The 26,199-nt window shown below is 41.7% G+C and overlaps 1 protein-coding gene across 3 annotated transcripts in view; it reads left to right on the plus strand.

Annotated features, from left to right (window-relative positions):
* EPB41L4A (erythrocyte membrane protein band 4.1 like 4A) overlaps positions 1 to 26,199 on the plus strand; it is a 240,970-nt gene that overhangs the window by 188,623 nt on the left and 26,148 nt on the right. Inside the window, exons 13-17 of one of the 3 annotated variants that reach the window (XM_040621976.1) lie at positions 4,230 to 4,320; positions 6,804 to 6,887; positions 7,868 to 7,978; positions 16,072 to 16,119; positions 17,073 to 17,150. In XM_040621976.1, the coding sequence (XP_040477910.1) occupies positions 4,230 to 4,320; positions 6,804 to 6,887; positions 7,868 to 7,978; positions 16,072 to 16,119; positions 17,073 to 17,150 (412 nt within the window). The remainder of the gene's footprint in view (positions 1 to 4,229; positions 4,321 to 6,803; positions 6,888 to 7,867; positions 7,979 to 16,071; positions 16,120 to 17,072; positions 17,151 to 26,199) is intronic. The other 2 variants (XM_040621977.1, XM_040621978.1) reach the window with 2 other exon arrangements.

Below are 26,199 nucleotides of genomic sequence, written 5' to 3' on the forward strand. Positions count from 1 at the left end.
ACACTTCTACAAAATAACATCATTATCTTGAATTTTCCCTGCTAGTGGTCAAAATAGAAACAAATACATCCTTTACAGTAGTAGACCTTCATTGATGCCTACCATGTGTTAAGCACTGTGCTAACAGTCATGGAGCAGTACAGTAATATGTCCTTCAATTTATTAAGATTTGAGGCCTAAACTTTTATTAATAATTAAAAAATAATTTTAGAGCATATCTTATGAAATATGTATATAATTCATGTTTCTAGATATTTTAGATGGAAAACAACTGTTTGGCTTTATCTAAAAGAAAGAATTGCCCCAAATGGAGTGATTTGTGTAGTGTAGGAAAATTGCCCTCAATATTTTATTTCTTGAAGTGGACAGTGGTTAAATAGCAGTTCATTTTATAATAATTTGTTAAACTCTTCACACCTATATGTTATATTCTTTCCTGGTGGTCCATTGTAATTTATGGTGAAAAAGGAGTGAGGGAAAAAGATTTTTCCAACCTGAAAATATCTCCTAGAGCAGTGCCTGGAAATCCATTGTGATCAGTTAATTTTTTTAGTTAATATTTGGCTTCTCCTTTTCCTCTTTACAATGGAACTATTCTCTGCCCAGTAATACATGAAAGCACAAGCCTTTTAGTGTGATGGGTTTGTCAGTTCACCTCTTCTCCATAGCCCACGCATTTGAGCTAATATACAAGGCATGGTTCTGAAAAGTGCTAGGATATGGGGGAGGGGTGTTGGGGGTGGGGGTGAGAAGCTTGGAAAGGAAAACAGTTAGTAGTGCACGTCAGCAACATGGAGAGTCAGGAAACCTCAGTAATGGGGCACCTGGGTGGCTCAGTCAGTTAAGCGTCTGCCTTGGGCTCAGGTCATGATCCCGGGGTCCTGAGATTGAGCCTGACATTGGGCCCCCTCTCGGTGGAGAGCCTGCTTCTTCCTCTCCCTCAGCCCCTCCGTCCACTCATGCTCACTTGCTATCTCTCAAATAAATAAATAAAATCTTAAAAAAAAAAGAAAAAAGGAAACCTCAATGATGCATATCCTCTCTCTCTCACTTTGGCAGATTTCAGTAACCAACACAGCCTAGCTTGACTGAATTGCTTACGTTTCTTCTCAAATGGTAATGTGATAAAATCTCACTAATTTGACCTAATTAGTTAAAACAGGGGGTTTTTAAAGTATAGTTATTACTTTTAAGTGCACCTTTAGCAACATATAGAAAGCTAATAAATATTGCCTAATTAGGGCTTTTTCAGAACCCTACATCCACGAATAGAAAAGCCTTAGTTATAGTTAGGATATGAGTGTTATGTGAGGGGGTCCTTCAGAAGTGCTCCCAGTAAGTTAATGCTTGTAAGTAGCTTTTCCCCCTGTTGTCTGTTTTCTCATAACATTTTTAAGCTCCAGGCTTGTCCAGCTCACATGGTTATAGAGAAGAGGAATACCTATAAATAGACTTCTAGCTAGTAGTCCACTGTTTTGAATATAAAAGAACCATGAATTAGATTGTATTATGGCCAATACCTTATTTATTTATGCTGTGTTTATGAGAGTTGTATGACTGTTATGTTAGTAAAATAGTCTTGACAGTCCAACAATTTATTCCAAAGAAGCCTGGCTAAACTGTTTCTGAGTGTTTGAGAGACAGCATGTATGTGGGTTTTTTTACTGAAATTCTTTTGGAAAAACATCCATCTCATGTTTCATCTCAAAAATTATTTGGATGTCGTGAATAACCAGACATCGGTTTATTTAGAAAATATATATATATATATATATATACATAGTTTGAAACTTTTCTTTTTGAAAATAGTCCTGGATTTCTCTACCTGTTTATTAATTTTTCAGAAGATTCAGACAGAAAGAAATGAGGTAAAAGTGCTAAACACCTTCACTTTCTCTAAGGTGATCGGTTGTTAGAGTGAGAAGAAACTAATGATCAGTCTAAAGAGATGAGAAGTGAAGCGAACTCTTAGGCTAGTCGTGCAGGGCTTTGGTCCATGGGATGTTCACCTTGACTCATTGCTGCTTCCCTTGGTGTTATTGGCATTGGGGGTTGGCTCTCTGCTGTGTTCCCTCCTCTCCCCAGCCTGGGAAAACGGCCTCATTTAATATAGGTCCCTTCATTTATATTATAAATTAGTAATACCTGCTGATAACAATACCACATTTTTAAAAAGTTTATTAGGAACAATAAAAATGTTAACGTTGGGGCACACCCACTGTCTAGAGCACCAGTGAGTTAATGGCTCCCGTCACTGCCCCAGGGCCATACCATGGGGAGTTCCACAGTCAGAAGCAGCTCCAGCTCGAATCTGTGCCTGCAACTTTGGGAATCTGCCTTGGGATTTTTATTAATGGTTATGGCAGAATAGACAATGACTGGCCACTGCCGACATCCGATAGCACACGGGGTAGTTCAAGGGAATTGGTTTTGTCCCATTCATCGTAGCTGGTGGCATTGTCTGTAGACTCCAAACTGCTTTTCTACTTGGCTTCTGAATGTTGCTCCAACATGAACTTACCTTTAATGCCAGATAGATCTTCAGGCTTATCTTTCTATGTCAGGATTCCAGAACAAGAACAAAATTCAGATATTGAACCCATGTCAAATTTCTTATTATGATAGCTTTAGGAACTCTTCGTTGAAACCACTGTTTGTTCTCTCTGTCCGAGGTGTATTCATTGATGTTTATTTTTCCTGATGAGTCGTTAAACATGCCTCCAAGAGTTCTGAAGAGTCTGTCTCTTCCAGTGGACCCTTAATTTACAGACTTTTTTTTTTAAAGATTTTATTTATTTATTTGAGTGAGAGAGTGGGAGAGCGAGCAGGGACAGGGGGAGGGGCAGAGGGAGAAGCAGACTTCCCGCTGAACAGGGAGCCCGACACGGCTCGATCCCAGAACCCTGGGATCATGACCTGAGCAGAAGGCAGACGCTTAACCGACTGAGCCACCCAGATGCTCCTACTTACATTGACTTTTGAACTGGGGGTGGGGTGCAGATGGCGCATGGAAGGCCATGTATCGTGGTGGTTTAGAGCTTAAGTCTCTGGAGCTAGACTGCTGGGTTTCAAAGCTGGTCCCCTCACTCATGATCTATGGGACCTTGGGAAAAGCCTGTTTTTCTTATTTTTTAAAAATGGGGATAATAGTATCTACCTTATACGATTATTTTGAAAATTATATAAGTAAATGAAGTGCTTGGGACAGCACCTGACACATAGTAAGTGCTCAATAAATATTAGCTCTTAATACTATTACAAACTCACCTCACGATTCAAAAACTGTCAGTGGTTAGTGGTGATTACACTTTGGATTGGAAGGACTTGAACTCTGGACGTACTTCTGCCAGATGCTGCTCTGAAGACACACCTTTATGTCACATAGAGTTAATTGAACAAGGACTTTGGCATCCTGTTGCTGGTCTCCCCTGCACTTCCCAGAGTGAGGCACACACCACTTGAGAAGGGTCGTCATCAGCGCTCACGGGTCGCCCCTGCAGGCTTACCAGCCTGTGTCCTGAGAATGGGATCCAGACTTCCTGGGTGGGCCTGGCTACTTATCTTTATTTGACCATGATTTCCAGCATTGTGTCTGCTGGGGGCTCCCTCTGCTGGTACCTCTAGCATGGATGTAAACATGTAGAATAGTAGCTTTTAAACGTTTTTTTTAGGCTTTTAGAGATGTTTGTATTAAAAAAAAACACATTTGAAAACTTTTTTTTTAACATGTGAGCGATAGAAATAACATCTGTGTTACTCTTTTTTTGCCATTTGCATTATGAATTGGAATATTTTTGTTTTGATTTAGAGTGGGGGCTATCGTGGCATGCCAAAACCAGTAATTTCTTCACCATAGTCATCAGGGGCTGATTATTAGGTCTTACCTGCCAATATGTAGTACTAAATATTTTAGAATCCTGTTTTAATAGTCTAAAGAATATCCATGATGTGGGGAGTCAGTTAACTCTTACAGTTTCAAAAGGGCCCATTTTCAAGTGGTGTCATTCCTAAACCCCCTTGGATGTTGTTATGTTGAAGGCTTAGTACATGTCAAAGAATAGAACCTTAGATTTATTGGGTGGTTCATTATTTATTTACAATTATAATTTACCAATAAAATGTGCCATGATGTCCCTAAAGTTGCTTTTTAAAATAACTTTCTGGCTTCTTTGTGTTCTTCTCACCACTATCTCTTTTCTTCCATCTTTCCTTCCCCTCTTTGCTGCTAGGATCAAACGGCATAAACCGGGTAACAGCAAACATAGAAAATGGAGAAAATGAAGGAACGACTAAAATTATTGCACCTTCCCCAATAAAAAGGTGAGTCAGTTAACTGAAAGAACACAGGACGGTATGCTGTCACAAAAATGCTTTTTCCCGTTGGCAAGGTGAAGAATCTTTTTACTCTGATAGTTAGTACTTTCGATCGAAATAGTCTGTGAGCCAAAGAATACTTTAAAATGCCAGTGGAATATAAACATCAGGACCTGCCTCTCTCATTTGAAGGAAGTGCTCCTGCTGGTGCAGCATGGTGAACGCACAGACAGTCTGGGGTTGCATTCTCGGCAGCAAAGGGAAAATTCCACGTGCTGTTTAAAATGGCATGCTATAATGGACTTACTCAGAGGGACCTGTGTAACAAAGTAGATGATATTCATGTTTAATGTACTGTGTTCATTACCGCGGTGCACTGAACTGTGGCCCTGGGAAGAGGGCTTATAGCATTTAGAGACGACGCAGGGCTGCAGAAGTCAGCGTTTGCATATGTATGAAGAGTTGTCATGGTCCTCTGCATCCACTTTCCCAGCAGCATTCCCCAGCGGAAAGACTTTCTCTCAATATATTACAAGGATTGTTTCCACGAAAGATCAGCCTTGTTCTCTGTTAAGACACTGTTTCAGCGTCAGTTTTTCCTATCTCCAATTATGTTCACGGAACAGCATTGGAGAAATACAATGAGCAGCTTTCATCAGCTCACACTGTCTATAGGGATAGCTCCCCGCATTGTGGAGAAGTCCAAGCAGTCAGAAATATGTGACCTTGACAGACTTCTTTGATCATCTACTCCATCTTTTGTTAGTAAATAACGGTGCCTTCCTTCAGCTGGATTGTGGCTACGTGGAGGAATACAGTTGATAATTTCCTAGCAGAATAATTCTAAGATAGGAGGGTTCTCGGAGTTGTGTTTTCTCCAGGGTTTTGCTTACATTTTCTTTTGTTTCATTCCGAGAACACTCCCTTTATGGACTCTTTTTGGAATGACAGGGTCTTTGCCTTTGCTTACACTTAGTTGGCCGTGCTTGCCTCGGTCAGCCTCACAGCCGTGGATAGAGCGTCTGCTTAATCTGTGTGTACAGGGTATGCATCTGGTAAGTCCAACTAAGAACGGTAATCTGCCATGAAATTCAGATCCCAAGCCTTTTTAGAATGTACAGAAGGAGTTCAGTCCCCTTTACAACTGCATTCTTGCCAATAGGACTGGTACCTAAAGGGCCGCCAGATTTTCCCACTCAAGCTCCAGATGAGAAATGGCTTAGGGAGTGAATGCAATTAATTAGCCACCGAGGATTTCATTATTTTCCAACTTTCGCCAGTTCTCCCATTTCCCCTTTCATCTCCGTACTGAATTTCTCAATCTCACTTTTCTCTTTTCCCTTTTTCTTTCTGATTTATTAAACACACACTTTCTACTGTTGTATTAAGTATCTACCATATTTATTACTTCTCATTTCAAAAGTAAGATTTTACTTTGGGCACTTGATCTTCCAAAGATTACTTAACTTTACTCAAAATAGTGTATTGGTCAAAAAATAAAACCTACCTACTCTATGCTAATACAATGAGTTAAGTGCCTTTGTCAAATATATAATTTTTCAGGTTTATATTAATTCCTGTATGGATGTAGTATGCTAGGATACAAGTTTATTTTCCTTTTTTTGAAATGACCTTGTCATTTTTTTCCTCTCTCTTCTTTGTTGGCTGTTGTAAAGAACCCTGCTATGACCATGTTCGAGGACATTTATATAGAGGATTTCTCAAAAAGCCAGGGTTAAATGTGAATTAGAAGTTAAGTAGCTCTATCTTTTCCTGAGGCTGAGACTCTGGGGATGTGAGAGGTGATAAACTTCTCCTCCGTTAGTGGTGGCCCCAGGCTTCTGATGAGCCCTTTCCTCTGTGTCTCCCCATGTGTGTCTAAAACAATTTGTTGGGGTTGAATGACAACTCAGTTATATTTACATTCTTAGGGCAGAAAGATGATACTAGGTCAGGAAATAGCATTTGGAAGTCATTCTGATTTGGAAGGATGAAGCCAAGATATGGCGGAAGCTGGGGGCCAGGAAAGGTCAGTTTGGGTAGTGTGAACTTGTCCACAGCTGACCTACCTGCACAGATTTAGACCCAAGTCCAGAGCTGAAAAGAGGGGCCAACCTCATGAGCCCTCATACCCCAGCTTTCCTTCCTTGTCAGCTTTTCTTCTTTTCTTGTCTCTACCCTTGCCCTTGCTTCCTGTCCTGCAGGTGGACTCTCTTCATAGTTTCCTAACAGTGATGACCTGGCTTTTGTTGACTCAAAGCAGTAATACTAGAAAAAAAGGTGGAGGGGAACCCAGCAGTACTTGCTGGAGACATGAATTGTTTTCGGCAGCCACTTCATATTCTTTTTGGAATGAGTCACGGGTATAAATAAAAACACATTTTAAAACATTTGTTAAACAATTTCGCTGAGGAAGTAAATATGTGAATTTACTTCCTTTTATTCTCTAGTTAGTTTATTTTCCATGTTTTTTCTTTTTTAAATTAAAGCTTTAAGAAAGCAAAGAATGAAAACAGCCCTGATACCCAAAGAAGCAAATCTCACGCACCATGGGAAGAGAACGGCCCCCAGAGGTAAAGAGAATCATTGTTTTTCTAAAGGAGAACAGCAAAACCGGGATTAGCGATTGCAGCTCATTAAATAATGGAATCCAACTGCTTTGTGACTGGGTATTACCAGCTGTGGACAAGGCAGTCAGATTCCTAAATCAGCATGACTGAGAACTTTTGAAGTAGGAGTCAACAGGATGTATCCTAATGTGGAACTTTCTCCTGGAAGACACGAAGGGAAACCAGTGTGTATTGAGACACTACCTGGAATGTCATTATGATGGCTTAGAGTCAGGGAGTATATTTTTTAATTCTAAATGGCATATTAATGATAATCCCCTCTATTTTATAGTTCTTAAAAAACTGTGCTTGAAAAGTGTATTTGAGGATTAATGATTCTAGAAGAACTTTATTCACAGAAATATCCGTATATTCAGCTTCTTTCTGTCCACAACTACCAAACCAGCAACAGACCTGCATTATACCTTACTGGCTAAATAGTCCTGGTGATTCCAGGTACAGTGACCCAGGGGTTCAGATTCTAACTCTGCCACTTCCTAGCTACTTTACTTGGGCCACTCAACTCAACATTCCATATTTTTGCTTTCTTTCCATTACATGGGCCTAATAATTGTACGTCAGTGCTTGTGGTTGATATGAAGGTTAGCTAGCATAAGGAATATAAAGCTTTTTGCCCAGTCAGTGCCTGGCATACGGTAGGTTTGTTGTAAGTGCAAATTGTTGTTATTACCATCCTTTGTGTGTTCACTTCTTACCATCGAAGCCAGTGAGACAAATCCATTCCTGAAAGATAATGACTCTTAATGATTTGATCTGGCACATCTTACCTCCCTTTTCTTTCAATACATCTTGTCAGCAGAGAGAACTGTGTGCCCGTGATCCAGTATTCCCTGAGAGGGTGAACACTTCTGTAGTTTGGGGCTGGGGTGTCTGCTCCTCCGGGCCGTCTGTGGGCATTGTTGACCATTCTTCTTCTACTGCAGTGGACTCTACAGCTCTCCCAATGACCGCATGAAATCCCCGAAGTGCCCCTACACGCGCCGCCGAAACCCCTCCTGTGGGAGCGATGACTCTGTACAGCCAACAAGGAGGAGGTGAGCTCAACATAGGCCTCGGTGTTTAATTTGCAGCAGAAGCCTCGGGTCCCGGTCCCATTTTCGTCCCAAGTTATTCTCATAATATCATGACTGTCCTCCCAAGATAACAGAAAGCTTATGTTTTTTTGAGATAAAATGAGCTAGGGATTCTGGAGCATTTCTCTTTAAACAGCCCAAGTTTCAGAGAATAATTTCATAAAATACTGGTAGGAAACTTCCTCTCTGTACGCAATTAAGACTGATAAGTTAAAAAATACATGTTATGTATCTATTTAACAAATATATAGTATGTATAATATGTAACATATATATTACATTAATGATATATTTTATATGTAAAAGATATTAAATGTTCTGACCTGAGGAGACAAAATTATGTTTATAGATATATCTTAGCTGAGGCTTAGTACCCTTTCTCCAGACTGATGTTGTTGCATAAACTGGAGTAAAACCCCTTTCAAAACACAAAGAAAATGGATTCTGTTACATTTTACCCAGCAGGTCAGGTTGTTTTTATGATTATATTTGCATGTACTTAATTAAAAAAGAAAGTCCATATCTAGAAGTTTTGGACTCTCTGAAAAGCAGGCTGGACAATGTAACAGGTCCAAGAGAAGAAGACCTAGAAATGCCTAACCAATGAAATTCATTTCATTCCTACTTCATAGAGACTGTGTTTTACTTTGGGTACCTACAGACAGGTATTTTGTAAGTGACTTTTATAATTACGACAAGTTCATGTCATGTTCTCAACCATCAAGATCACTGGGGATCAGGAAACAGAAACCCTTCTTTCTTCTCTGCCCTTATTGGTACTTACTTGCTGGTCTATTGCTGGTTCATTTCCTTTGGCTTCTGCCAGTTTCCCAGAGTCTCGTTCCCCAGCTTTCTCAAACCAGGTCCAGCTTCACCGAAATCCTTTGATGGTTAAGGAGACAGAGGTCAACAACGCCTTCATCTAGTAGGTCTGAAAAGGGGGAGCTGAATCATGACTGCCAGTGATTAGATAGAACAAAGGGATAAAAGTTGACATAGTTGACATTTATTATGTTCCAAGTACTGAACAGAATTGCTTGCTATATATTATCTGATCCTCATAATAACCCTGTGGAAAATGGCATGTGTATCACTCAGTCACTAGGCATTTCCAGCAGAGAGGGATTAAGGTGGGGAATTGCATGCAAGTTTGAGTAGCATTAAAGAAACTAAAGGCAGAGAGGTGCACCCTGAGATCTGGATGCTGTATTGGCCCTGGGCTGGCAGGATAAAAGCTTTTTCCTCCTTGGAGCTGGCCTTCATGAATCCGTGCTTGCTGCTGACATTGCTGTGGGCACCACCACTAGCAAGTCCTCTTGGTGCCACTGCCAGAGGGACCACCGCCACGGCTAATGCTGTAGGGCTCCTACCTGTCAGGAGTGCAAGAGCAAATGCCATAGATACGTCAGAAGCAGAATTGCCTCCCCTTTTCTCCTGCCTTCAGATCTCACCTGAGCGCCTCTCTAAGTGGAACCCAGCTGGCAAAGGAATCTGAGAAAATGTGGTTTTCAGGCTTCCAGCCATGACAACACGGGGAGATTATTGATGGGTTGGGATGGGGCTGTGTACCAGTGGAAAGTACTTGGCCTAGATGAGAAGGGGGAGGCGGGGGGGGGGGGGGGGGGGGGGGGGGGTGATGCAGGTAGCTGTCTTTTGTGATTCGGATCCAGAGCTGTACATCTATAAAAGTCAGGGATAATAAATCATCATTTAAATATAGAGGGGGAGAGATTTCTTGCCCTCCCGATTAAGGATTGGTTCAACTTGGACAACACTTAAAAGCCAGGCAATACCACAGGGAAATACTTTAAAGTGCATTTGTGTGTGTATGTGTGTTGAGGGGACATGGGTGGTGGGAATCACTGAATATTTTAAGAATTTGGCACTGCATGACTATTGTTAAATAGATAGGTTTTTACAGTTTTTCGTCCTTCATTACTAGCGTACTTTGACAACATTCCCTGAATAATGGAATTGCACGTGTCGAGCAGATAGTCACTTTGACTTTAATATACTTGGAAACGAATTTATCAAGTTTTGCTAAAATGTACCAAAATTTACATTAGTTTTGTCCCCAAACTAATTGCTTGAAATAGTTTGGAGCATATGCATTCTGAAATCTAGACTTAATGACGTCTTTGTTGAGATACATTTTTTTGTGTTGGGTTCCTGTGAAATACAGATGAGTAATTGTGGTGAGTGGATACAGGATCCTTTCATTGGCACAGTCCAGGGGAAAGACTGTTTTGATTTATAGAGAATCTTTTTGTCTGGGTAGCCATAGAGCCTTCTGTCTAGTTGTGTGTATCACTTGAAAGGTCTTTTATTGGGCATGCGTGTTTCGAGGAGACTAAATAACCATTGCTACATGCCGGCAAAGAAGAGCTAAAGCTCATTCTTTGTTCCTTTCCACTGTAAATGCCCTCTGAACGTCCCTGTCCTTGTCAGTCTTGCTTCATCTTCACAGATACTTACCTTGCCCCTGGGCACAAATCCCTGCATGGCTAGAGTACCTCTGACATTTAAAACTGAGATTTGTCAACACCATGAAAGAATCTCAAGACTTACATTTAGTAATAGGAAATTCTGTTTTTTACTGGTTGCCAGAATAACATGTTTTGCAAAAGATACCAAAATTTTATATTTCACCAGTTGTTTGTCATTAGATGGGTACATCTTTCAAATTCTGGGTGAGTTTAGAACACCGGTCCTTAACACTTTTGGGTGACAGAACTCTGAGAATCTGATGAAATGTTGGACCATTCCTTAGGGGGAAGAAGTACATAATTAAGTAAACATACACACTTTCATATAATTTTCATGGTTCATGGAGATCCTGAAGCCTGCTTATTTAAACATTCCTGTTCTAGAAAAAGAAAGCCAGACTACTTTTTGATAGTACAATTTACTTTCACCCCTACTCACCTTTACACCCAAATGTTTATTGAGTGCTTACTTCATGCAGGCACGTATTAAACAGCCCTAGAGAGAGTTCCTGCCCTTTAGGAGTTTACAGTTTGTTGGGGAAGAAATATATGAATCATACAAATGTGTGTGCACTTATGACTTTTATATATCCTTGAGGGAGAGTTATGTGGTGCTTAGGGGAATTAAAAAAAAACTTTATTGAAACCTAACATGCATACAGAAAAGTACACGTATCCTAAGAATAACTGCTTGATAACTTTTACCATCCAAGTATCTGTATTACCAGCACTATTACGGGAAGTTTTGCTGAGTTGCTGAGTCAAGCAGGTCAGAAAAAGGTTCTCAGAGCCTGGATGCTTGAGCTGGAATTTGAGACAAGAACAGGCAAAGAGAGGTGGAGGAGCTAGCATGTACAGAGGCCTTGGGGTGGAAAGGAGTGGGGAACATTCATGAGAAGGATAAATGAGTCCAGAGAGAAATACCTCATAGGACACCTGAGCCTTATGGAGGATTTGGGCTGTTAGACCCAGTAGTTTTTAGAAGGGGAGTGATTACAAGATCACATTTGTATTGTGTAAAGATGAGTCTTACTGTCCTGTGGAGAAAAGGTAGAAGAGAGCAATAGGGGGAGAGAGAGCCAGCCAGCAGGCTACCATGCGAGTCCTGGCAAAGGCTAATGGGAGCTTGGGCCAGGGTGGTGATGTGGAGATTTAAGGAAGTGGATGGTTTTGAGACCCATGGGAAGGTAAAATCAATAGGGCTGGGAGGTTTGATATGACAGGTAAAGGAGTAACTGATGTCAAGAATGAAATCCAGGCTTGAAGTGTGGTGCGCTGGAATCACAATCACTGGGATGTGGAAAGCTTGAAAGGGACAACTGAGTTTGGTTTTTGGTGTATTACATTTGTGGTATCTTTGAGAAGTCCAGGTGCAAGATTCATATGGATTGTTGGGTAGAAGTCTGGAGGTAGATTGGCCATTGGTTAAAATATAAATTTCTTAAGGATGTAAATTGAAATTTAAAACCGAAATGAAGCTGTCTAGGTAGATAGTATAGCTCGAATGCAAAGACCAAGCCAATGACAGAGCTGGGAGAAACTCCAGCATTTATTTGGCTTGGTCGAAGAGAATTACCTTCAGAGGAAATTACTTTTAGGGAAAAGAGATGAAGAAATTGTGGCCACAGGAAAAATCTAGAGTGAAAATCTGCTTACTAAAGAGCTCCCTTTCTTCTTCATTCCCAGAATGCAAGAAGCCAGATTTGTATCTCCCAAGCATGAGATCAGAGAATCTCACTGTAAGAAAGATACAAGAGAAAAGACATACAGATACCAACTTTCAAAGGTATCCTCCAGTGAAATGTTTGAGACTACCCACATTACTTTGCTCCACACTGCAGTGAAGCCATCAGTTAACATTCTCTGCACAATCCAGAGGATTCCAGTTTTTTAGTGCCTAATTCTTAAATATGAAGAGAGAGCCGTAATCACTTGGCATTTGAAGATAGCTTCTGTTTTGGAAAGACAGAGACTGAAACAAACAACGAGCCTTGTGTGTGTGTGTGTGTGTGTGTGTGTGTACTCACAGGAAATAGAGACAATATAAGAAAGAAAAATGTCTTAAAGGTAGAATTATCTTTTTAAAAAAAAACATTTTATTTATATATTTGAGAGAGCATGAGCAGGGGGCGGGGAGAGGGAGAAGAAGAGTCCTTGCTGAGCAGGGAACCCCGTGTGGGTCTCTATTCCAGGACCAGGAGATCATGACCTGAGCCCAAGGCAAATGCTTAACTGACTGAGCCACCCAGGTTCTCCAAAACTATAATTATGTGAGGAAAAAATTTGATATCAAAAGAGAATAGCAAGTAGGAATTCTTAGGCTTCAAATTCCTGTGGCAGAATTTAAAATACTTAGTAGAGGGGCGCCTGGGTGGCTCAGTTGTTAAGCGTCTGCCTTCGGCTCAGGGCGTAATCCTGGCATTCTGGGATCGAGCCCCACATCAGGCTCCTCTGCTGGGAGCCTGCTTCTTCCTCTCCCATTCCCCCTGCTTGTGTTCCCTCTCTCGCTGGCTGTCTCTCTCTCTGTTGAATGAATAAATAAAATCTTAAAATAAAATAAAATACTTAGTAGAAGGTTTGGAACATAAAGTTAAGGAAATCATCCCCAAATTAGAACAAATAAAACAGATGTATGGATATAAGGATAAACGGTGATCAAACCTGGATATCAAACATTTGAGTAATGAAATTTCCATGAAAAAAAAATAAAAAAATGCTGAAGAGGAAACTATTAAAGAAGTAGTACAAGAAAATATCCCAGACTGAATGATCAAATGTTACAGAGAGAAGATACTGAACATTTGGTATAATAGACTGGAAAATTAGATCCATACCAATTTCCATTATCATTAAATTTCAAAACATTATAGGTTAAGAGAGAATTTTTAAAACTTCGAGGAAGGGAGGAATATGAGAGAAAAAAAGCTCATGCACAAATGTGGACAGATCAGAGTGGTGGCATTGGGCTCCTTAACAACAACGTCAGAGAAAGAAGATAAGCATTGCCTTCAAAACGCTGAGGGGAGATTCTTTTCAATTTAGAATTCTAAGCCCAGATAAACTATAATTACATGTGTCAATGATATTTTGAGAAATTCCAGCTCTAAAAAGAAAAAAAAAATGTACCTGCCATGCAGACTTTCTCTGTTAGCAATTGGAAGATACGTTCTTCCAAAACCAAGACCCGCAGTCGTAAGAACTGGAAATACGGGATGCATCTTACAAAGAAGCAGAAGGAGTTCCCTGGATCATGGTGAGGGGAGTAATCAGAGCGACATTTGTGCAGCAGTGCCAGGGAGCGGATGGTCCATATGTGAGCAGGAAGGCACAGGACTCCAGGGAGATGTTGGTGGAACTTGTAGATTACCGAAGCATTCGCCCATCTCAGGAAGGTTCATGCAGCTCTCAGAGTTTGGATGAAGAATTACTGATAAAACAAGGAAAACTAAGCAACCTATAGGTGCATAGAAAACTAGGCAGTTATTATCTTTAAGAAAATTGTGAATTCCAAGAATGGAATTGTATTCCTTAAATGCTATAGAGATCATCTGTGAACAATATATATTATGTTTATACTAAGTAAAAATTATAAAAAAATTTGGTGTAAGGACAGAGACCTATCAACCTTACGTTGTTTGGCGTACGTATGTTTGAGAAATGGGGGAACATAAGTCATGATGATGCCATTAAAGAGCCATGTCGGCCGAATCAGTGTGAAGGCAAATATAACAAAGGGTAAAGAAACGGAGACAAGGGGCTTAGGCACCCTCTCAAGAAGTTTGGTGCTTTGAAAGAGAAAGGAGAGACTGGGGAAAAAATGAAGGGGGATATGGAGTTAAGCAGACGTGTGTGTGTTTATTTGTTTTTAAAGATTTTATCTGTTTATTTGAGAGTTCTGAGAGAGCATGAGCGGCGAGGAGGGGCAGAGGGAGAGGGGAGAAGCAGACTCCCCGCTGAGCAGGGATTTCCCCACGCAGGGCTCAATCCTAGGACCCCAAGATCACGACCTGAGCCAAAGGCAGACATTTACCAACTAAGCCACGCAGGCACCCCATACATGTGTGTGTTTAAATAGTAGAAAGTTGATAATGTGAAAAGTTGGTAAAAGAATTTTCCATATGGACAAGTTTAATATACCTGAGAGGTAGAAGGGTAGTTACTGAAAGTCACTGAGAAGATAAGAGGTGATGGGACCCACACAACACAGGTGGAGGGACTGACCTTGGTTGTAAGGACAGATCTGTAAATAACACAGAAGAAGATGTAGGCAAGTTTTATTTTTGGAAACAGGAAGATGGAAGAGTTGCCATCTGATGGCTACTTTTTCTTTGGAAGGAGAAAACAAAGTCAGCTTCTGATGCAGAGGGAGCTGCATATCAGAGGGTTGCCAGGTAAAAAGAGTTGGAAACTGCTTTGCAGAGAGTACCTAGATCAGAGAAAGGTGGTAGGACGTTGTGGACTCACATGACGCTTGTGAACATGGATCTGTAGTATAATTAATGTGCCCTTTTGTGTAACTCCCTCCATTCCCACTCAGCTAGCTGTTGACGGCTGGCTCAGAGAACCTGGATAGTCTGATTTACTCATGCATGGGATCTTGCCAGAAATACTGAACCAAAAACAGGAATTGGAGGAAGTTTTGAGTACTGGCATACATGTTATCACAATGATGGAAATCTCAGTTGGGTCAGGGAGGGAATGAAGAAAGGCCAAGAGGAGCAGATGGAAAGCAGCAAGGAAAATGAACAAATTGTACTATTGAGGTCAAAGAAAGGTAGAAGGGAAGTAGTGGAAATAAGCAATAATAATTACAGCTAACATTTATTGGTTTCTTCAATGAGCCGGGCCCCACTCTGTGCATTTGAAATGTATTCATTTCATCCTCGTAACAACCCTTTGTGGGAGGTGCCATGAAAACTGAGGCTCTGATAGAGAAGTAATTTGTTGAAATCACACACCTCATCGGTGGAGGAGATGGGGCTCACTTTCAGATTGTCGGGCCGCAGAGCTGCGTGTTTAACCAGGATGCCCCATCAAAGCTGTTCAGGAGTGTAAACAGGAAGGGGAAGAGATTGTGGCCAGAGACCAAAGTGTTTGGAGGTAGTTACAGATGATAAAGTCCAAGATGTGGCCATGACGTGGGCTGCAGAGTTATTGTGAAGAGGTTATTAGAGAAATGGTCAAGGGACTTGGAGGCCAGGGGGTTGGAAAGGGCATGCAAGTGAGAGCTGATGTCAGTCAGGTTGTGGCAGAACTTGACTTGGCAGATTACAGACGTGGGAACTGCAGACAGCCCCATCACGGGGTGAATCATACCTCACAGACACGTTGTGCATTGTTGCCGGTAGACTGTTTGCAGCCTCCGTGAGGTTGCTGGCTTTTTGAGGCCAGTTGGTTTCATGTTCTTACTCCTGGGACTGGGCATATTGTGTGATTTAAATGTTTGGTGAATGAACGAATGCAAAACAGATACACATGAACTGAAGTGAAACTCATTTTGCTGTGCTTTCCTTAGCCAGTGGATAACTTTCTATTTTCTTTAATATCTTCATTATTTGTTTTCTATAGGAAAGCCCATAACAGTGGTGAAGACTCAGATCTAAAGCAAAGGAGGAGGTAAAAAAATAAAACGGAAGGAGGGTCAGGGAGAGGGAGGAAGGATTGGCACTACTCAGAGTTGAAGCCAGACTGGGGGCGTTTGTTGCTGTTAGTGACTGCTTTAAGGTCATTATTAAAAAAATTAACTTGGAGATATCAGCTTTGGCTTCAGTTGGTTCTCAGTCTTCCCTTCTGTAGCGTCCTTAGCAACTTCTTTTTTTTTTCTGCTTCTTTGACAGAGGAACTGTCTTGGTTATCTATTGCTACATTAAAACTACCCCAAATCTTAGTGGCTTAAAGTGACAACAACCATATATATGTTGTATGATTCTGTTGATTGAACAGGCTAGTTTTGCTAGTCTCATATGAAGCTGCCGTCAGAGGGCAGCTGGGGCTGGAATATTCAAGAGGCTTTCTCTCTCACATTTGATGTCTTGGCAAAATGGCGGGAGGCCTGAGGCTTCTGTCTCTCTGTGGTCTCTCTACCTGGCTGGCCTCGGCTTCTTGAGACGGCGGCCAGGAGGAAGCAGGAGCTACCCGCTCCGAGAAGAGATAAGTAGTCCGGGAACTGGCAGAGAACACCTTCCACGTCATTCTGTTGATAGTCGGTCACAGGACCAGCGCTAGTCCAGGGAGAGGGGAAGTAAACTCCACCTCCATTGATTTGGGGTGGGGGTGTGACCGGACTTTGTGTGCATACTTAGTCCACTACAGGGGCTTAGGGCTTTGCCAGGTCAGAGTTCTGTTGGAAGTGCTTGATTTTGTGGTCTTTTAGGGGAGCGTGGTTTCATGTGTCTGCGGACTCAGTCAGATGTCTGACTGAATTGAGAAGCACTGACTGAGGGAGGGATAATAACAGCTACTGATGTTTACAAAATTCATTCCGAAGAACCAACATGAACCTTTCCGAAATTTTTTATTTGTCATAAATGTGGGTTTTTTTTCTTTTGTTCTTCTCATTTTGTCTTCAGGTCACGCTCACGCTGTAACACGAGCAGTGGTAGTGAATCAGAAAATTCTAATAGAGAACACCGGAAAAAGAGAAACAGGTAATATTTGATACTGTAGTTATCTGGAACTCCAAAATCAGAGGTTGCTGGTGGTGGTAGAAGCTGTGCATCCTAATTCTTTTCTTTTCTTTTTAAGATTTTATTTATTTACTTGACAGAGAGCAAGCATGCACTAGCAGGGGGAGCAGCAGGCAGAGGGAGAGGGAGAAGCAGACTCCCCACTGAGCAGGGAGCCCAATGCAGGGCTCCATCCCAGGACCCTGGGATCATGACCTGAGCCAAAGGCAGACGCTTCACCGACTGAGCCACCCAGGCGCCCCTGTGTATCCTATTTCTTAAGCTTGATTTTCTCATTTGTGTTTAAGAAGGAATCTGGCACTGTTTTGAAACACTGTTTTAGGAAACTATAGCTCTTTGAACAGAGTTTCTTATTACAATAAGATGATTAGATAACTTCACAATGAGGGTCCCTTCTTGTTAATTAAAAAAAAAAAGGGTGATCTATATTTAGGTACAGTGTATAGTGAATTTGTCTAAGGATGGTAAGAAATGTGCCCGTTTTAGAGGGATTTCTCCCTAAAGTATCTTTTAACGGGACATTACTGTATTTTATCTAGCCCAAATCGAGAGACTTCTTGTTTCATAGATTTCATAGTCTCAGCCTCATACGTGTGCATGAACATATGTGTTCACATATGCACATACAATTAGGTGGATAAATACAGGTACTTCATTTCTTTAAGACTCATTTTTTAAGGCTCATTCTTAATTACTGGGAATTAATACCATTTGACATGTAATCAGTATTAGTGATGGCTTAATGCTTTTTTTTTTTTTTAAAGATTTTATTTATTTATTTGACAGAGAGAGACAGCCAGTGAGAGAGGGAACACAAGCAGGGGGAGTGGGAGAGGAAGAAGCAGGCTCATAGTGGAGGAGCCTGATGTGGGGCTCGATCCCATAACACCGGGATCACACCCTGAGCCGAAGGCAGATGCTTAACGAATGAGCCACCCAGGCGCCCCAGTGATGGCTTAATGCTTTAATCAGTTCTTCCTCGTCCCAAAATATTTATTTAAAAACAAGTGGTCATGTCGTGAAAGAGCACCGTGTTGGGAGTGAGAGGGATTGGGTTGCTGGTCGTCCCAGTTTCTAACCCAGTGGTTCTCAACTGGGGGCAATTTTGTCTTGCCCCTCCACTCTCTGAGGATTTTGGCCACGTTTTGAGACACCTTTGATTGTTACAATTGGGTGGAGGGACTGCTATTGGCTAGGGGTGCTGCTGCATGTCCTGCAATGCACAGGACAGCCCTCCCCCCACCCAAGAAGTGTCTGGTCCAGAAGATGTCAGTAGTGCCACTGCTAGGAAACGTGTTCCCACCTGATGCGGAGCTCTGCCTGCTTGCTTTATTTTTCTGGGTCGTGTTTTTCCCTTCTGTAAAGTGAAGTAGTCAGATGAGATCATCTCCAAGGTCCTTCTTCAGTACTTGGAGCCCTTGTGGTTGGCATGCATTGAATTGGCCTGCCTAACGATAAAGCCTGTGTAATAATAGCCCAGACAGCATCGTAAGAGTGGGTCATTTTCTTAGGAAAGCTTTCTCTGTGGAGCCTTCTTAGGGGCTGGAGTCACACCAGATAGAGGTGAGATCTCAATGTGTTATGACACCTTTCTCAAGGAAATGATGACAGTTTCTTCATTTGTAAAAATCCAGGTGTGGAGGGTAGCTTTCCCTCAGGTACCCTCTTCCTGCTCTAAAATTCAGTATCTGCATAAACAACACAAAACAAAGCAAAAACAAATAACAGAATTTCCTCTTGTTTGTACTTACTGACCAAGCCAGTATCTTAACAACGCTGTTTCTGGTTTGCTTGTTGTATTCTAAGTTGTGCTCATGGATGCTTCTAATCTCAACTTCTCAGAAGGTTCCCTGCTTAAAAACATTGTCTTGCGGCACCTGGGTGGCTCAGCCGTTAAAGCGTCTGCCTTCGGCTCAGGTCATGATCCCAGGGTCCTGGGACTGAGCCCCGCATCGGGCTCCCTGCTGCACGGGGAGCCTGCTTCTCCCTCTCCCACTCCCCCTGCTGGTGTTCCCTCTCTTGCTGTGTCTCTCTGTCAAAGAAATAAAATCGTTAAAATAAATAAATAAATAAATACATGCATACATACATACATACATACATACATTGTCTTTTGGGGCCAAAAGTGCTCATGTTGCCATTTGCTGTTATTATGAAACAGTATTTAAAGGTTGCCAAAAAAATCCTTAAATAGCCCATTTCTGATCCAGTTGCACCAGCTTTCATATTCCTCATAGGTGTCTTCTCTCTCACCAGTTTCTTCCTTTGCTCTCCCTAAGCGTTTTTGTAGATTGGCTTTCTTTACAGTGTATTAGAGGTGTATTTGAGAATGACGGTGGTTCTGAACATCGACATGCCAATGTACTTTGTAAGGCTATTAATGAGAAATCATTTTCAAAACACACTCTGACCCAAAGGCTTTCAAGCTCATTTATTTTACCTGTAGAAATACTGCCCGAGGGTTACATAAGTTGCCTGTGTCTGTAGAAGATGAGGTCTAGGGTCTAGCTCTCGGGGGCATAGCAAAAACTAGGCAGAGGAAAAAATACACCTTCTACTTCCATTCTCCACTCCTGAAAATTCTGGTGCAGAGGTAACAGTGTTCAGGGAAGGAGGGGGGCAGACACATTATACTCTCTCTAGGCGCCGCTTCCTCATTATGTTCTGTTACCACTAACGCCTTCAGTCCCATTATTAGCCTTTTAGATTTTGCCAGAGCCCATTCATTCCCCATCAGAGATTTGAATATTTAAACCTCAGCCCTTCTGACAGTCCCAGTATGTCTTCTGTCTGTGATGAAGGGTTGTCTCCTCATGTCTGACTTCCAACTTGTTCAAAAAACTCCTTTTCTGGGGAGAGGATGGATCTCTTCAGCCTCATCCTGCCTTGTCTCGGCCAGCAGTGTGACACAGCCAAGCTCTCAGCAGCATCCTTTGCGCTTGTATTACAGGAACCTGGTAACCCTAGAATGGGGCAGACTGAACCCTGAACATGCAGATGTTCTACTCCTGCCAGCCAAGTCTCTAAATTCAGCCCGAACACTTCATTACCTTTGAAACCAGAGCTGCACTCGATACACCCTGCCTTCCTGTCTCCCTGTGGGCACCGTACCCTGGGGCAGCGGGGCCAAGACTGTGTGGATTTGCTTTCTGAACATTTTGAAGTCTCTGGTGTGTGCAGTAGAACTCTGGACAGACTGAGATCTACTTTTTTGGGGATTGTGTGTGGTCTTTGTAGTCTTTGGGATGTTGTTCCCTTTGTCATTCCTTCGGGCTTTTTTTTTTTTTAAACAAGGTTAGTTTAGATTTTATTTATTTATTTTTGCAAGAGAGAGGGAGCACGAGTGGAACGGAGGGGCAGAGGGAGAAGCAGACTCCCTGCTGAGCAGGGAGGCCGACAAGGGACTTGATCCCAGAACCCTGGGATCCTGACCTGAGTCGAAGGCAGATGCTTAACTGAGTGAGCCACTCAGGCGCCTGCAGATTTTTTTTTTTTCTCTGACATACAGAAGTCTTACCTGTTAGGTTTGAGGCCACTCTGGAAATACTGGGTTCTGTTTTGTTTCGTTTTCTACAATGTCTACAGGTTGGATCTTAAGCCGCTTCACTGTGCTGGCGGATAACAATGTAAACATCTCTTATTTTGTCTGAGGAGAAACACAAGTGAATGCAACAATGTTTACAAATCAACTTTATCCAAGCAGTAGCTGTGGCTTTTCACAACCGTTAAAAGTAAATAATAATAATTCGCACCAACTCTGGAAGGCTAATATTAGGAACAAGGATTGTTGCTCAAAACAATTCGGATTTTAGAAAAATTCCGCTGTCACCTTTGGGTCCAAAGCTGTGGAGGCCAGATGTGTGAGGGTCCTTTGTCAGTTGTGTGTTCACACCTGCGTTTCAGTCCACACGGCTCCCTACAGCACCAGCAGGCTCGGCTTCCTCCTTGATCTGGCGAGTTGTTGATGTCTTCCTTTACACCTTTCTGTCTTAGTTGTTTTTCCTTTACTATTTTTATCATCTGGACGAGTGTCCTACAGTTTTCTAGATTTTGAGGTTTGAGAAGACAGTTTTTTTACTCTTTTTTTTTTTTTAAATAATGAGCTGGACGTTGGAGCGCCGTTTGTTGTCGTAACATCTAAGGTGACGAAGGCTTATTTTCCCCAGTGTCCCTGCTTGTATCTTCATCTTCATCTCTATCCTCTTGCCTCCCTTTTATATCTTTCTCTCACGTTATTTTTCCTCACTCAGTTTCTTTCTTTTTCTTTCCTTAGCTTCTCTCCACTCCGTCTTCCCTTCTCTTGTCTTCTCTGAGTCCTGCTTCTGCTTGGGAGCCAAGGAAGTGTCAGGAACCGCCCCCCCCCCCAAGAATGTGTGTCAGGGCCTCAGTTCTGTCCTGTCCTGCTGTTTGACCTTAGCCAACTCTTGACACCACTTTAAATCTGAGTTTGCTCATCTTTAAGGTGGGGTGTATACTGATCTCTGTTGTCGGATGGGTCACGGTAAAGATCACTTGAAACCAAGAAAGTGAGAGCGTTTCATGTGGAACCATATGGTCTGATATTTGGGCTTGAAGTCAGGCTCTTCCTGGGCTGTCCCCCCTCCCCTCCACCCCTTTCCCAGCTTTTTCCACTTTTCTTTAGCTGGATCTTCCTTGCTCCCACCTTCCCTACCTTTACACACATGGTTATTTTCAGACTAGGCCTTCTTAGTTGCTGATTCATCAGTAGGTTTTAGGGATCTCATGAAATTTATGTAAAATTCTGTGTGATTCCAGGTGTATGATTTTCTGGTGCTAGGGTCTGTAGCCTTCATCAGATTCTTAAGGGGGTGTCGTTGTGACCCCTAAATATTTATGAAGTGATCATTAGGATCGAAATAGTGAAGGATAGATTGATACTGGGAAATGAAATTGATATTTCAGTTCACTGGTAGGATTATCAACTAAAATGCCTCAGTTTTCTTTAGAGATTACTTCCTTTGCTCTACTGATTTGTGAAACAATCAGCTTGACTAAATTCATCAAATTGGGAACTTACCAAGTACAGGGCAGTATGAAGCTAATGATCTGTGCGAATATCAGATTATATCTGTTTTCACCGGTTGGAAATTGAATCTTGCACCCGAGATCAGAAGGGTCAGCTGCCCTGTCTCCATGGGTCTGAGCCTATAGACCTTGCTCTGGACTTGCCCAGGATGTACGTTGAAGGAGAACCAAGGGAGTAGACTTATTAGAGCGAAACCTTTCACAAGCCGAGATTTCACTTAAAATACCTTGAGCTTAATAAAATATCCTTTACATTCAAAGACACCAGTCTGCAAAATATCCTTTGTGCTATTGATGAAAATAGGCAGTCAGTCCTTTGAGCGTTCACTGGGGAGAATCTATGGATTACTTAGGCATTAGCTTTGATGTGTTGCTAGGCTTTTAGGATTTTGAGGTGGGAGATTTGGAGGGGGCTGGGGGCAGTGATGGAGAAGTTGTCTGGTGTTTTTTGCATAAGCATAAAAGTGGAAGTAACTCCAGGGCCTGGGGAGGATTAAAAGAGCAAGAGAAATGAGAGGCTTCAGGGAAGAGCAGGACTAGGGTAAATTGGCAACAGAGGACCATTTGGGCCTTTTACCCTGGGGCATGTGCACCATCATCCACACACGAGTTATGTGTGTGAGGCTGTGTGTGTGCACGCGTGCGCTCGCGTGATAGAGCACAGAGCAGAGAAGAAGGGAGCCTGTGTTATGAATCTGACCCTACTTGGAGAGCTCTGTGGCGAGTTCCTGCTTACTTTACCCTCTGGATCTTAGTTTTCCCACCCGCAAACTGGAGTAACACTGCCCTGCCTACCTCACAAGAGACTTGTAAGGATCCAGGAGGTAATGGGTGTGCTTTGAAAAGTAGAAAGCACCTTGCATAAGCAGATACTATTAGATTAATGAGAACGTTCAGCACTGCTCGGTTTTACCTGAAGTCCCTGATACGTCTATAAAATGGGGCCCAGCTCCCTTTAACAAAAAAGCCAGTGTTTCTAACGAAATCATTCTACCACAAGTGTTGTTAGAGTTTCTTGTTGCCTTTTAGATGTCTTTAGAATCTGTATCTGAATAATGGGTTAAAATGGTTTTAAATATTAAATACATTCCACGAAGTCTTTTATGTTACTGTTTAAAAAAAAGAAAGGAAGACAAAAGCTGTCTTCCATGGCACTGCCACTAATAGGGGTGGTACATTTGAGTAGGGCAAATCTAGAAGGTGAAGATTTTGGTAGGGTTTTCTGGTTGTTAGAGTCATTAAAAAAAAAAAAAAAAAAAAAAAGAACTTATCCTTGTGCCCAAGGAAAAGGATGAGTTGAATGGTAGCAAGCTTAAACCAGTGGGTGCTTTTTCCTCATTGCCTGAAAATAGGTCTCCTTTTAAGCATTCACTCTTGCCCTGTCCCTGATTTAAGGAGGGGCTGCAAACAAGGTAAAAACTGTGGGTCAGGGGAGGGCAGTTCGTGCAAAGCAAGTAGAAACAGACATTCACCACGGTAAGATTGTAAGAGTTACTGATTTCCACTTTAATAAGTCATATCAAGATTTAGGTGTTTGATACGGATGATTTAGGGCTTCAGAGCATAATCAAAGTTGACGGAAATGACTCTAGTAGTACAAAGCTGTAGCAGCCAAGGAATGCTGTCAGATTACTGAGTCCTCCAGGGCCAAGCAGGCTGCAAAATTAGGACAACAGAAAGAGTTTGAAAGGGAAATTGCACCAAAGGCAGCCCGTTTTTGTAGGGAGGGCATAAGGAATAAATGGAAGAGACAGAAACACATTTAAGGGCAAATAAGAATAATTTGTTGGTGGTGGGGGTAGGTTGGGAAAAGCAAATGAATTTTTTGCTTGCTGGTCTTCAGGGAGTTTGTCGACAGATGCCTGGAACCAATGTAAATTTCCCCAGGGAAGAAAAATTACTGAACAAATAGATGAAGATTGGTTTATAGCAGGTGATCCAGAAATGAATGAGTTGATGAGAAACACAAGTCCACAATCACTTGGGACCCGCAGGCTTAATATTAGTGATGGAGTGGCCCATATGAAGCAATTGTCTGGACAGTCGTGCTGTAGCTGAAGGAGAGGGGTTGGTTTCGACATGTCTGACTGCTTGGAAATAAAACACAAATAGAGAAAACATTGGGTTTTAAAGCTGGAAAGGATCTTTGCAGTAATTTGGTAGATGAAGAGACAGACTTGACCAGAGATAAGCAATTTGCCCGGAGCTGGGATGAGGCGGAGCTCAGGAGCTTAGTGTACTGCTCTGTCATCGTGAAGCTTCGTGATACGTTTGCTCCATGGGCTTTCTCAGATTCAGCATTGAACGTGGTCTTTATCCCAGCGAACAAGAGGTGAATTAAGAATTGTTATAAAGGAAGATTGTATTAGGAACAAAACTGCCCAGGTAAAGGTAGAGGGCCAAGTGAGACCCATGGGGTTTGGTAATGTGAGGAATTTCGTAGAGGAGGCGGAACTGTAATTGGGAAGTAGGAAAGAAGAGACTAGGGATCGTCATTATCTTCATTATTGTTATCAAGTGATTATATGGCATTTCACCTTCAGAACATTTTGCAGACTTTAATTAAGTGTCAAATGCAGTCATAATCTAAATTGCATAGATCGTCTGGAAAAGTAGGGTGTTGAAGTTTGGTGAGACATGCAGGAAATGTTTGGAATTTTATTATTCTGAAACATTGTTGGAATATGCTTTATTCTAAAGCGATGGTCTCCCTTATGTATTAGTTAAAAAATAGAAGCCCTGTTATGATAAGTCTTCCTAATCCAGCTGTTAGCTCTCCGTACTTGTAGATGAGGAAATGGACAAGATATGGTAAATGCAGTTCTTAACCTTGAAGAGTACGTGAAAGAAACACTTGGCATTTTTGAGGTTCACTTTTAAATGCAACATTTGAAAATGAATACATCCCCAGTGTAACCGACAGTGGGCTCCTTTTTCCCCCTTGAGACGCTCATGCCTGCCTGTCCTATAAGAGCACATAAAAGGGATTATGTCGATACAATGCTTGCAGTGTTTTTATTCTACAAAATGTAAATCTCTATATCAAAATTAAAATATAGCAGGAGAGGAGCAAAAAAGCAGCGCTGGTATATCCCACACCTAGGGATAAATGACACAAGGCAGAATCGTTGCAGGCGGCATCTTTTACTCAAATGTCTGTTCCTTTAGTCTCTCATGCACAGAACAGTTCGCTCCTGCCTTTTAAGGATTGAGCATTGTAATATTCTTGCTTTTAGGGCTAGGATTTTTCCTTTCCACGGAGCACCTGTGTTTTCTGGAGCAGTTCAGGGATGGAAGAAATGACACTTTCATTCTTGTAATGAGGCACCATTAACCAGAGGCTTTTTGTAAGGGTGTAATTTCAAACTTCATTACAGACTAAGGCAGCTACACAACCCATTACTCGGAGAAAATGTGCTTCTGTTGTGACTCTCCAATGAGCCTTACATTTTTAATGCACCTTGTTAGAATATTTATGAAATAGTATCACCAGTAGAGGGCATCTGTCTTTGAAATCCGTGAATATTAACTGACAGGGTTTCAGACCCTCACTTTAGACTTTTCCATTAGAAAAACAGAAGTTAAAGGTACATGCCATAGAATGAAATTCTTCCTGATTTAGTTTTCATTACTAGCAAGTTACCAGATCTTTGCATGTTCATGTCTTAGGAAGTTTTATTGTTTTATCATCAGAGCACAGTCTGAGTATGAAGGTAAGCAGCTGCAATCCACACCAGCAGAGAATGAGTGTATAGTAATTGTGCTTCCTTTTAAATGTCTATCCTCTGGGAAGAGTATGTTTGCCATGCTGGTAGGCTTGACCCCTGAAAAATATTCAGACATGCTGAGTTCCTGATTAAAAAAATTTAACATTGTGAAGTTGAGTCCTGCCCGTGAACTGTGCATCGGGTTAGCTCAGAATGGAAGCTCCGAGATCTGGGTTTTATTTTATTTTATTTTTTAA

The sequence above is a fragment of the Ursus maritimus genome, unplaced genomic scaffold (assembly GCF_017311325.1).
Source record: "Ursus maritimus isolate PB19 unplaced genomic scaffold, ASM1731132v1 scaffold_5, whole genome shotgun sequence".
NCBI classification, from domain to species: domain Eukaryota; kingdom Metazoa; phylum Chordata; class Mammalia; order Carnivora; family Ursidae; genus Ursus; species Ursus maritimus.